Source organism: Rhinolophus sinicus, linkage group LG10, assembly GCF_036562045.2.
Source record: "Rhinolophus sinicus isolate RSC01 linkage group LG10, ASM3656204v1, whole genome shotgun sequence".
Classification (NCBI taxonomy): domain Eukaryota; kingdom Metazoa; phylum Chordata; class Mammalia; order Chiroptera; family Rhinolophidae; genus Rhinolophus; species Rhinolophus sinicus.
Genome location: NC_133759.1, coordinates 43,144,942 through 43,158,334, shown reverse-complemented (window position 1 = coordinate 43,158,334; position 13,393 = coordinate 43,144,942). Strand labels below are relative to the sequence as shown.

The window sequence follows — 13,393 nt, the reverse complement described above, 5'->3', positions numbered from 1 at the left end:
TGGTGGGAATGCAAAATGGCACAGCCACTTTGGAAGGCAGTTTGGCAGTTTTCTTACTAAACGTACTCTTACCAGAGGATCCACCAATTGTGCTCCTTGATATTTACTTGAAGGAGTTAAAAACGTCTAAAACCCTGCACATGGGTATTTTTTTTAAACCTTTTTTTTAGGGGAACAGGACTTTATTGGTGAACAGTGTGTACTTCCAGGCCTTTTTTTCCAAGTCAAGTTGTTGTCCTTTCAATCTTAGTTGTGGAGGGTGCTGTTCAGCTTCAAGTTGTTGTCCTTTCAGCCTTAGTTGTTGAGGGCGCAGTTCAGCTCCAGGTCCAGTTGCCATTTCTAGTTACAGGGGGCGCAGCCCACCATCCCTTGTGGGAGTCGAACTGGCAACCTTGTGGTTGAGAGAACGCGCTCCAACTGAGCCATCCGGGAGCTCAGCTAAAGGTGCCGTGTTCAATCTTAGTTGCAGGGGGCAGAGCCCACCATCCCTTGCGGGACTCGAGGAATCGAACTGGCAACCATGTGATGGAGAGCCCATTGGCCCATGTGGGAATCGAACCGGCAGCCCTCGGCGTTAGGAGCACAGAGCTCCAACCTCCTGAGCCACCGGGCCAGCCCACACATGGGTATTTATACCAGCTTTAGTCATAACTGCCAAAACTTGGAAGCAACCAAGATGTCCATCAGTAGGTGATGGATAAATAAACTGGGATACATCCAATGGAATATTACTTAGCACTAAAAAGAAATGAGCTGTGAACCATGAAAAGACATGAAGGGAACTCAAATGCATATTACTAAGTGAAAGAAGCCAATCTGAAAAGGTCACATACTACATGATTCCAACTAGACGACATTCTGGAAAAGGCAAAATTATGGAGTAAAAAGATTAGTGGTTGCTAGGGTTTAGAGAGAGAGAGGGATGAATAGGCAGAACAGGATTTTTGAGGGCGGTGAAATGATTCTGTGTGATGTAGTGTCATATAGTGCACTACATTAATTACTACTACACTACACTACACTATACTATACTGTCTGTGACATGCACTTGTCCAAACCCATAGGATGTACAACACCAAGAGTGAACCCTAAGGTAAAATAGGACGTGTCAATGCAGGTTCATCAATCCTAACAAACGCGCCGCTGGCAGGGGATGATGATCCGAGGGAGACGGCGTGTGGGGGCAGGAGGTATATGGGAAGTCCCTGTACCTTCCTCTCAATTAGGCTGTGAAGCTAAAACTCTAAAAAAACAAAGTATTAAAAGAAGAACCAAAAGGTACATGGTTAATATTTCACCAGTGTTTATGTTGAGAAGGTGGTAAAAGGAGAGGACACTGGGCTCGGAATCAATGCACTAAGGACATGAAATAGGTATCAGTGTTTTGCACTTTTGACGGGAACACCAATGTGAGATTTTCAGATATTTTCGTGCCAGATATCTGTGTCTTAGCATTCTTGGCACCTTAGTCCCGCTCTGTGCTAGTCACGGGGCTGCCTGGTACCCCTTCAGTAATTCCCTTTTCTGTTGGAATATCTAAACTCCTTGCCCCAACAAAATATTTTCCTGGGGGCTTGGTCCCTTCACCACATACACCCAGTAATCCATTGGCAGAACACAGAAAAGTTAGATAGATTTGTGATGGTAATCAAGAGGATTGGGCAATAGCACTGGGTACATAACAGAGAAAAACCCACAAAACTTGTTTCAGAATTTGGAACATGAAACCTCAGAGCATTATCCATCAGCTTAACATAAAAACGAATAACAATATGCTCTCTCCCTAGTCTTTGGGTAGAAAACACAAGATTGTTTTGTTCCAGTTGGGTGAAGTTAAGAGTCCTAGAGAACAGGCTGGCCCCACAGATGTTAAGAGAGCTAAGACTACTGGAAGACCCAGAGGGTGAGACTATGGGAAGGTGTTCATTCTCATTCTCTCTGTCTCTGTCTCTGTCTCTGTCTCTGTCTCTGTCTCTCTCTGTCTCTCTGTCTCCCTCCCTCCCGCCCTCCCTCCCTCTCTCTTCCTCTCTGTCCCTGCTCCCTCTCTCTGAGATAATAGAATATAGAGTATTGGTCTCCGCCCCTGGTTGCTGGCACAGGACTTTTAAAACTCTTGCAAATTCCTAAGTGATGAGAGCACCACAAGCATCTTTCATTCCAGTGAGGGGACTGGGTGGCTCCTGGATAGGGGCTGGTCATTGGAAAGACCAAGCCATGATTGGAAGCTTGGAATTTTCAGTTCCATCCCACTCCTACTTGTCCAGAGAGGGGACAGGCCTGCTATGGATTAATAATTGATTATGCCTACGTAAGGAAGCTTCCCTAAAAACCCCAATAGCACAGGGTTCAGAGAGCTTCCAGGTGGGTGAACACATCCACACCAGGAGGGTGACACACCCCACTTCCAAAGTGTGCTGGGGACCATCCCAGACCTTGCTCTATGTATGTCTTCATCTGGCTGTTTATCTCCATACTTTATCATATCCTTTTAAAAACTGGTAAACGTGTTTCCCTGAGTTCTGTGAGGTAGTCTTAGCAAATTAACTAAACCTGAGGAGGAGGTCGTGGGAACCTCCGATTTGTAGCCAAGTGGGACAAGAATTGTGGGTAACCTGAGGAATATACTACTTGCGATTGGAGCCTGGAGTGGGATGGGAACAATCTTGTGGGGAATCTTCTAACCTGTGTGATCTGACGCTATCTCCAGGTCGACAGTGTCAGAATTGAGTTAAATTGTAGGACACCCAGCTGGTGTCAGAGAATGGTGTGTGTGGGGGGGAAAAAACCCCACACGTTTGGTGACCAGAAGTGTCATAGTAAAGTGTTCTGTGTAAAAGTGAAGGAGTGCCGGGGGCCCAAGACAGGCTGCCCCAAAATATCCCACAATAGCATATTGATTACTTTGAATTCAAGTTACTCGACCAGCGGCCCGTGCCAGAAAGGCACTTGGACCCTCCCTTATCTTCTTGAACACAAGAAATAAATGTCCCCTGTGAAAGTGTCCTCACCACAACTGGAAGATGGCCCCGTCACTAGGATTAACTCAGACCCTAAAAGTCTGTATAATCAAATCTTACTGCCTCTACTTTTTTTTTAACTTACTACTTTGTTTAAATTCCTCATTAATGAATATCCAGACCTTGTTAGAGTCCTTTCTAATGATCACTAACTTTTTTTATTCTGTCAATTTCTCACACATTTATTGTTTCACTGTCTAAATAATATAAAAAGTACCCAGTTCGATCATTTCTTTAAACTTCATTTTATGAACTGAGAATCATAATGTGATTTTCTTGTGTGCACATATTAAATTGATTTTTCTTTTGTTAATGTAGTCTTATGTCAATTTTATTATTTTATTACTGAATAAATAAGAAGTAAAGAAGGGTAGAGTGGCAGGAATCCTTACCCCCCTCCAACAGGAGAAATACACAGAAAGGAGAACTGCGTTCTTTCCTACACCGGAGAAGCAAAGACTAGGGTGGGGTTTTTTCCCTTAATTCACTCCTTCTCTTTTTTTGGACAATGATCATGCCCTATCAGAAAAACCAATAAAGGTATTTTTATTAGACAAGAAAAAACATGTGCAAAGTCTATAGAGAAGCTTTATTATTATTTCCTCTTCATTACTCTTTCTTCACACCCCAACTTCCTGATGTAATACTGGTTCTCAACTCTCCATGCACATAATTATAATTACCTGGAAGCTTTTTTGTTTTGTTTTTTAAATTTTTATAAGTTTATTTGAGTCAAACTTATGACATGTGCCAGGGATAAAGATCTCAAATGCTCCCCTTGGAAGCCGTTTAAAATGCCAATGTCTGAATCCCACCGCAGGACAAGTGAGTCTGGATCTTTGCAGGTAGGGCTGGGCGTGTATAGTGTTTTAAATCTCCCCAGACATTTCCAATGGCAGTGGGGATGGCAAACCACTGATTGTCATTTCAAGGGAATTAATTATGTAACTAATTACATTCAGTCTCAATAACTGTTTCTAACTGATCTTGTTAGGGAGGGTGTTGGCCTTTGAAATAGCTAATTAGGAGAAGAAATGAACTGTGCAGGATCGTAGGAAAATTTTCATCGTGAGGCAGCATAATAGAGCAAAAAGAGCACTTCCTTTGGCGTCAGATTTGGGGTGAATCCTGTCATTTGGGTAATTTGGCTTGACCAGGTTATAATGGATTTGAGCCTCAGTTTCCTCATCTGTAGAATGGGAACGATAAACTTACCTTGTAGGGTAGTTGTGTTGTGAGGGTCCCAGATGATGTATGCTAAATGTCTGGTACTTGGTAGTGAGTGGCAACTCTATTAATTAGTAATAGCAAAGACCTTACTTTGAAGAAGTTATCCTAAAGGATGGGGATGAAGATGGGCCCCTGAACTATTCAAGCCTGTCTGGAGGAGAAAATCCTAGGACTCATATCCCCAGTTTTGAGGATGGGGAGAGAAGGAAACTTGCCAAGAGCCCAAGGAGGTAGCAGAGAGAGAAGCTGCCAGGGCTTGTCTGTCTCTGACTGGCCAAGGTTGAACACAAACCTTCTGTTGTCTTAAAGCCTCATCAAGCAGAAGAGGCCTGATGGCACTAAGAGAGGAGTGCTAGACACATGCTCTGTGCTTGCAGAAGAGAGGGAGAAGCAGGTGGAGCACTTTGCAAATAGAGAAAAAGGGGGAAAGAAGAGGGCCCTTATTCTTCTTTGCCCTGGATGTAGGTGCTTTCCCACTCAGACGGTCCCTGGAGCTTCTCCACCTAAAATTCCAACTTCAACCACTGCTGAAACATGGGACTTCCCCTGAAAAGAAATCTCAGAACACTGAAACATGCCCCACTTCCAACATTAAGGACCTGGCCTCGCATAAAAGCAATCCTTTACTGGGCTCAGTACTTTACAGTTTATCCCAAGGATTTTGGGGTCATTTCAAACTTCACAGCCATCCTTCAAAAGGATAGCTGCATTACAAAAAATGTAATACAAATTTATCTTGCTCAAGAATAAAGAGCCAGACATACAGAGCTGAATTTGGACTCATAACCTGATAGGATTCTAAGGCCAGTGGGTGCTCTTTTCTTTTTTAAACGAGTTTGATGTCCTTAACTTAAGGGAAAACTATCTATGTACTGGAGGAGTATAGTACCTCACCAGCAGTGGAGCACTATCCCTCGTGCACTTTTCAATATTATCAATGGCAGTTGCTATTTTTCAAGTACATTCTCTGTGCAAGAAAGACCCTGGAGTAGCTGTTCTATATGTGCTGTATAAACTGATTTCATCCATTTCCCTCGCTCACAACTCTAAACAGTGGGAATGATTAGTCCCATTTTACAGATGTGTAAAGCAAGGCTTGGAAGTGAAATGGGTTTTTCAGGGTCACAAAGCCTGTTTTTGGCAGAACTGGGACTTGGCCCCAGGATTTCTCACTTTTATTTGTTTCCTTCTTCAGCAGCCATACTCATAGCTGATGTTTACAGCCACTAAGTGGTACTCTAGTTGCTTCTCTGGCCTCGATGATGTTGCCTACCCTCTTGGAACTTATTTCCTTCTGTGTAAAAATGGGATACTAATATCTATAGCATAGGCTTATGAGAATTACATAAAATGCTTTATGCAAAGCACACTGTAGGTGTAGATAAATGGTAGTTATTATAATAAAGAGGCAGTTTGATGCCAGTGGTCAGACTGCTAGAGTTCAAATCTCAGCTCAGCCACTTTGTACCTGTATGAGTTTAAGCAAGTTATTTAACCTCTCCGTGCCTCAGTTTCCTCCTCTGTAGAATGGGGGTAATAATCACAATTACCGTATGGGGTCATTGTGAGGAATAAGTAAAATAACCCAGGTGAAATTTGTTCAATAAATACTAGCAATTATAAGGTCTCCTCCCACCCTATTTAATAATTCAATTTGCCCCCCCCATATTCTGCTTTCCACTAGTAATATTTATCACCTAAGATAATGAATATGCAATTAGCCACTCCCACTCTCTTTCATCATACTCTACTTTTATCCTCTGATGTTACCTATCATCTATAATGCTAAATTATTTACTTATTTAGCATTTTTATTGCTTATTGTCTGTATCCCTCTAGGGCAGGGATTTTGTTCAAGGGTATCCCCAGATCCCAGAGCAGTGCCTGGCACATAGCAACTGCTCAATAAACATCAGCCATTATTATGATAAAGTCTATCTTGACTGGTCCTCCCTCTCCTGGCTCTGAATTCCTAATTTCCCTTAACCAACTTTACTTTTTTTTTTTTTTTTTTTTTTGGCATTAACACTTATTATTACCTTTTAACATACAACGTAACTTACTTATTCAGATTTTATATTATTAATAGTTATTGTTAGTTTCCTCCCACCACCTCCATCTCGATTGTAAGTCCCATGAAAGCAAGGACTTATAAAAGGTTTTCTCCATTTACGTATCTCCAATATCTAGAACAGTGACTGGCATAGAGTAGATAATTAATAGAATACTTGTTGAAAGAATTATATGTGGCGGAGCGCCGAAAGCACTGGAAGTGAAGTCAGAAGGCATCCTGGGACTGCCACGGAATTCTCGTGTGGCCTTAAACGTAGTCGTTCTCCCCTCTGGGCCTCCGTTTCCCTTCCCTGCTCTGACCCTTTTGGTTTCGCAGCGGCTCAAGTCCAGCCGGCCAGGTGGCGTCGCGCCGCCCATGGCCCCTGGGGGGCAGTGGTGCTCAGCGCCAACCCGCCCACTTCTCCGGAGGCGGGGCAGGGTGGGAGGGGTCCGCTCGCGGGTAGAGAAGTCAGGTCCGGCCGAGGCAGGCTCAGTCGCCCGCGTACCTCTCCGCCGGCCCTCGCTGTTCCGACATGTCCTGCTACATCTACCAGCTGCCCTCCTGGGTGCTGGACGACTTGTGCCGCAACATGGACACGCTCAGCGAATGGGACTGGATGCATTTTGGTGAGTGGATCCCAAGTGACCCCTCCCGGGGCCGTCCTCCAAGCCTCCTTCTCGTCTCTGTTTAAGTGGGTGGTGATCCGAGGGGCTCTGCGTGCTGCCATGTGGACCCGGGCTGCGCTGTGTGACCACAGGCGGGCCACTGTCCCCCTCGCTGGACTTAAGTGCGATCATCTGGAAGGCATTGTGAGATCTTTGAAGATTGCTGTTGTCACTCAGTCTGTCACTAAGTAATGATCATCTCGACTTTGCTGTTTACGGTAAAGCTTATAATTGCTGTCAGCAGTTACTGGAAGCTATCAGTGTGCCGCTGAGCGCCCGGCTCTGATGTAAGCACTTGGCCCAGATGATCTCATTTAGTCCCCACAGCCTCTCAAGTGCATATTTCATTAACCTCGTTTTACAGAGGAAGAAACAGATTTAGAGAGGTGGAGTCACTTGCTTTGGGGCATGGCCTTGCTGAGTAGAAAAGTGGGATTTGAAACCAGCGCCGTGAATCAAGACATTGTATTAATAATTCCTAGGTGTGTTTTGTTTGTTTGAGCCTGATGTTTGGCTGAGAGTGTATGGCGTCTAGGGGGAGTCTGCGCCGCGGCGCCAGTGGTCCTCAGGTTCCCAAGCAGAGGCCTGCCTCACAGGTCCGCCCAGCTGGTGATTTGGGGCGAGGTACTTAACCTCTCTGAGCCTCAGCTTCTTAATCTGTAAACTGGAGGTTGTTGCAAGGAATGAAAATTGTACAAAAAGCACCCAATACCTAAGTGTGAGAAATTCTTGTAAGTAATAAGGAAGTGTTAACAACGATCATTCTTAGTTTTATGTTTTAAGTCAGTGTAACTCATGCCCCATTTTAAAAATATTATCTATCTTTTCTTTAAAATTTAAATTATGGCATATACCACTTACACAAGAGTGTATAATATATATGTACAGCTGAGAGAACAATAATAAAATGAACATGTATGTGTTATCCCTCCACTTTGAGCAAATAATATGTATTTTAACTTAGTGGTTCTCAACCAGGGGCGATTTTGCCCCCTAGGGAACATTTGCAGTGTGTGGAGACATTTTTGGTCGTCAGAGTTTGGGGGATGCAATGCGTAGAGGCCAGGAATGTTGCTAAACTTCCTACAATGTGCAGGACAGCCCCTTCTGTAAAGAATGACCCAGCCCAAGTGTCAGGAGTTCTGCCGTTCAGAAACCCTGTTTGAAACAAGTAACAAAAATAATAAAAGCTGACTGCAAAATGCTGTGGGAAATAAACAAAGACAGCTCAAATCCCACCACTCAGGGACAGCCATTTTTAATATTTGGATGTCAATAATAATAAAAACAACAACAATAGCTAACATTTATTGGCTTCTTGCCATGTGCCAGTAGAGTGCTAGGTGTTTTATACCTTCTAGCCTTTTTTTCCTAAACATTTTTATTTATGTGTATAGATTTTTCAAAAACCGTATCATTTTTGTACATTCTAATAGCCTGCTTTTTTCACTTAAACATATCACAATTATTTCTTCTTGCCAAGTAATATTCTTTAGCAACATGGATTTATTTTCAGTGTATATTTTTATTAACTATTTTTAGTGGTAAAAGTAACACATGCACTAGGTTAAACGGTGTAAATAATGTACCTATGATAGAGGAAGGTAAATACCTTTCCCGGTCCTCGTCCTCAGCCTCCCTGCTCCTCTCCTTAGAGGCTGTCACTGGTAATATGTCAGAACACCTCTGAGAGTGTCTGTTGCTACTTGATTTTCTAGACTGCACTGTATCCCTTTGCTTGGATGATCTGTGACTTAACTATTTTGAATGTTTCTGGGCAGTGGACAAACTCTGTGTAAGAGACCCATGTCTCTTTTTCATGTTGGCCTCAACTGTAAATGCCAGAACAACTTCAGTTCCTAAGATGTTAATTTAGAAGGCACACTTAATGACTTTTTTTAAAAAACAGTTTTATTGAGATATAATTCACATACTATACAATCCACCGATTTAAACTCTACAATTTAGTGGCATTTAGTATATGCAGAGTTGTACATTCATCTCTATAATCAACCTTAGAACATTTTAATTACCCCCAAAAGAAACCCTGTACCCCTTAACCATCACCCCCACACTCCCACACATACCTCCCGTTTCCCCCTGCTTTAGACATTCCTAATGTGGACATTTTATATAAATGCAATCATACAATATGTGGTCCTTTGTGACAGACTTGTTTCATGTACCATGTTTTCAAGATTCATCATGAGGTAGCATGATCAGTGCTTAATTTTTATTACTGAGTAATATTCCATGGTACGGATGTACTGCATTTTATTTACCCAGTGATCAGCTGATGGACGTTTGGGTTCTTTCCCCTTTTTGGCTGTTATGAATAATGCTCCTGTGCACATTCGTGTACAAGTTTTTGTGTTGGACATGTTTTCATTTCCCTTGGGTCGATACGTACAGGGGTGGAATTACTGAGTCATATAGTTACTCTATGCTTAACATTTGGAGGGAACTGCCGTACTATTTTCCAAAGTGGCTGCGCCATTTTCTATTCCCACTTGAGGGTTCTAGTTTCTAGTTTCTCTACATCCTCACCAACACTTGTTATTGTCTGTTTTTTTTATTCTAGCCATCGGAGCAGGTGTGATCTGGTATCTCATTGTGGTTTTTTAAAATAGTTTATTTTAATAGCAAACTTACAAGAACAGCACAGAAAACAAACAAAATTAAAAACAGATACTTGAATGTAAGACAATTCAAAAAAGTATAGTGAATGGATGGAATCTACTATCGGATAAAAATGCTACAAACACCATTTAGTTGCTATCAATAAGAAATTTACTTGTTTTTAAAAAATCCAAATGCTGGCATTATTCAGAAAAATTTAACAGGTTTACTTTTATTGTTATAAAGTTGAACTGCTGAAACTTGTTCACTGAAACATTTTGACTTGCATTAATGTTTTATGCCCCTGCATTTATATTAAAAATTCATACACAAATGAAAATGGACAAACTGCCAATTCCTGACTTCTGTCCCCTATTTTTCCACTTGCAATCATATACTTAGGTATGTTTTAACCCTATGGGGAAAAAATATCTAACATTCAGAACTACCAATAACACGAAGAGAAAAAAAAATTTTTTTAAGGATGAAATGTTTCCCATTATAGTGGATTCTTAAGCATGTTCTTCACGTCTGCATGTGCTAGCTGGTTGTTTTTTGGCCTAATTGTTAAACATTGGCATGGGTGGCACACACTTGTAGGTTGGTATCTTCAAAAAGGCCAACCAGATAGGCCTCACTTGCCTCTTGCAGAGCACCAATAGCTGCACTCTGGAAGTGCAGATATGTTTTGAAATCCTGAGCAATTTCTCATACTAGATGCTAGATGGGAAGTTTGCAAATCACAAGTTCAGTGGATTTCTGATAACGTCTAATTTCACAGAGCGCCACTGGTACCAGGCCTGTCATGATGAGGTTTCTAACCCGTCCAGTAGAGGGCACACTCTCGTGAGCGGCTTTTGTAGCCAGTTGTTTCCTAGGTGCCTTACCACGGATGGATTTGCCGGCAGTCTGCTTTGTATGAGCCGTGGTCTAGAGACCTCCTTACTTACTCCCGTTCAAGTTCTGCTGGAGCTTGCTGAGCTAGAGGCTGCACTGCGGCTCATTTCTTTTTTTCAACAGTGAAAAAGTTTTATGTTTAGAATCAGCCAGCTGGACTCAGTTTAGATAATCCCAATTTTGTTGGCAACATCCAAAGCATCATAGTCAGGAGCCAATCGAACACATACAAGCCTTCTTCTCTCCATCAGGCCCGATCAGGGTGTTGACCTTGGGTGTGTCAATGTCCTAGAGCCTCTTCACAGCCTGTTTGATCTGGTGCTGTTGGCCTTGACATCCACAATGAGCACAGTGTATTGTTGTCTTCCGTCTTCTTCATGGCTGACTCGGAAGTTAAGGGGATGTGATGATGGCGTAGTGGTCAGCTTGTTTCTCCTGGAGGCGCTCTTCCGAGAATACTTGGGCTGCCTTCGGAGCCACAGTGTCTTGGGCCTTCGGAAGGTGGGTGACATGCAGATCTTCTTTTTTATGTGGCTGTGGACGCCTTTCCACACTGTTTTCTTTGTCTTCAAAGGCTTTGTTTGTTTTGGCTTTGGCTTTGGCAGAGTCAGGGGCTTCCTTCTCACCATCTTCATGAAAAACTCATTGTGGTTTTGATTTGCATTTCCTTAATGACTAATGATGTTGAGCATCTTTTCTTGTGCATATTGTCCCTTTGTAAATCCTCTTTGGGGAATACCTCTGACTTTTTAGGCTTTGGAGACACCAGAATTGCTCAAAATTCTCAGAGGCTTCTCACTGTGATTGAGGATATAATCCAAACTCCTCACCAGGCCGGCCTGGTCAGATACAATCTGGCCTCACTGGCTCCGACCTCCTCTCCGTCCACATCCTTTTGCTCCAAACACACCGGCCTCCTTGGTCCAGACTCAGGGCCATTGCACTTGCTGTTCCCTCTGCCTGGGACATTCTGCCCCCTGTGTTCCCCATGACTGGCTTTCTAGTCTGTATTAGTTTCTTCTTGCTACTGTAACAAATTATTGTAAATGTAATGGCTTAAAAACAGCACAGATTTATTATGTTTCAATTCTGGACGTTAGAAGTCCTAAAATCAAGGTGCTGGCAGGGCTGTATTCCTTCAGGGGGTCTAGGGCAGAATCCATTTCCTTGCCTTTACTAGCTTCTAGAGGCTGCCTGCGTCCCATGGCTTGTGGCTCCATCCTTCATCTTCAAAGCCAATAGTGTAGCATCTTGAGATCTCTCTCTGACCTCTGCTTCTATCAGTCATGTCTTCTCTGAATCTGGCACTCTTGCCTCCCTCGTACAAGGACCCTTGTGATTATATTGGGCCCACGCAGATAATCCAGGATCATCTCATCTCAAATGCTTAACTTAATCCCACCTCCAAAGTCCCTTTGCAGGTGCCACATTCACAGGTTTGGGGATTTAGGGCACTGACATCTTTGGGGGGGACACAGTCCGTCAGGTGTCTGTTCATATGTCACCTTGTTTGAGAGGTCCACCCTGCCCTATTGTTCTCTAGCCCATCACCCAGTTTTATTTCCTTCATTCCTCTGAAAAGCGTTGGCATTACCTTGTTCCTTGTGTGTTTGTGACTGTCTCTCCTCATAGAATGTAAGCCCCATGAAGGCAGGTACCTCACCCATCTAGTTCACTCTTCTATTCCCAGAGCCTAGGACAGCACCTGGCTGTGGGCAGATATCAGTGACCACATGAATGAATGATGAGCTGAAGGATGTAGGAATGGTGAGAACATGGTGTATGACCATTTCTTACCCCACAGAGACGGCTTTGGGACTGTGGTCAGCAGCTCTCCATGTTGGGTCAGGAGTCACGGGGTGGGGAGCCTGCTATGCCTCCCAGTTAGCTGGTCCTTGCCCTGTCACAGCACTCTCTGGTTCCTCTGCAGCAGAACCAGTGATTGCAATTGTCCTTTCAGTCCTAAAGAGTCTTGGCTTCTGCAAGTCAATGTAGAAAAGATAGTCCATTGGGGCTGATTGTGGTCCTGAGAGTGGGCAGGGGGTGAGAAAATCCTTAAAGTGACTCAGAAAATCACATAGCCACAATTACACGTGCTCTTTGGATTTGACAATTCTTGGATTTCTTGTCAGATGATGTGGCTGCCTCCTGTTCATTTCCCTATGATTGCAGCTGTATCCATGTTTGCCCTTGGGGGGAAAACTGGCTTCTTGCAGCTTCACCCCCCACCCCAGGCGAATTTTGAGGGACCCAGGGGCAGAGGTTCCTTTGTTGGACTGCTCCTCATCTTGCTCACTCATTCATGTGACAGCCTTTGTACACAGCCCTGCTTTGTGCCTGCCCAACTGTGTGACTTCAGTCAAGTGACTACCTCTCTCTGAGCCTTTGGTTTCCTCATCTGTAGAATGGGGATGAATTGCTGAGAGGCTTAGGGGACACGATAGTGGGGAAGGTCCTTAGCGTTTTCCCCTTCCCTCAACCTGGGAGGAGTCTGGTTAGTCCAGACAAGGGGCATTTGACCCTAGGGTGGGTCATTTCAGGAGGCTGTGCCAGGTCTGCTCCAGAGGACTTTGAAGATGGGCAAGCTTTTCTACTGTGTCAGGTGAATTCCTGCAGGATTCAGGAACTCAGACCTGGAGGGATGGTCTCCACATGGTGTTAACCAGCGGGGATAAAGTGTAGGTGGTTTAACAATTACAGCTAACAGTCACATCACATTTACTATGTGCTGAGCACTATTCTAAGTGCTTCTATAGCCGTAACTAATCTAATCCTCACAAAGACCTCCAAGATAGGTGCTGCTATTATCCTCGTTTGCAGATGAGGAAACTGAGGCATAGGGAGAGGTGAAGGGCCTTCCGCAAGCACGTGGCAGGTAAATAATAGAGGTAGGATTTGAACCCAAGCCTTTG

The 13,393-nt window shown here is 43.6% G+C and overlaps 1 protein-coding gene across 1 annotated transcript in view; it reads left to right on the top strand.

Moving 5' to 3' along the window:
- Positions 1-6,745: 6,745 nt before the first annotated feature.
- Positions 6,746-13,393, top strand: part of IRAK2 (interleukin 1 receptor associated kinase 2) — a 51,236-nt gene continuing 44,588 nt past the window's right edge. The window contains exon 1 of the mRNA XM_019732668.2: positions 6,746-6,926. Coding sequence (XP_019588227.2) covers positions 6,833-6,926 — 94 coding nt within the window. The 5' untranslated portion in view covers positions 6,746-6,832. The remainder of the gene's footprint in view (positions 6,927-13,393) is intronic.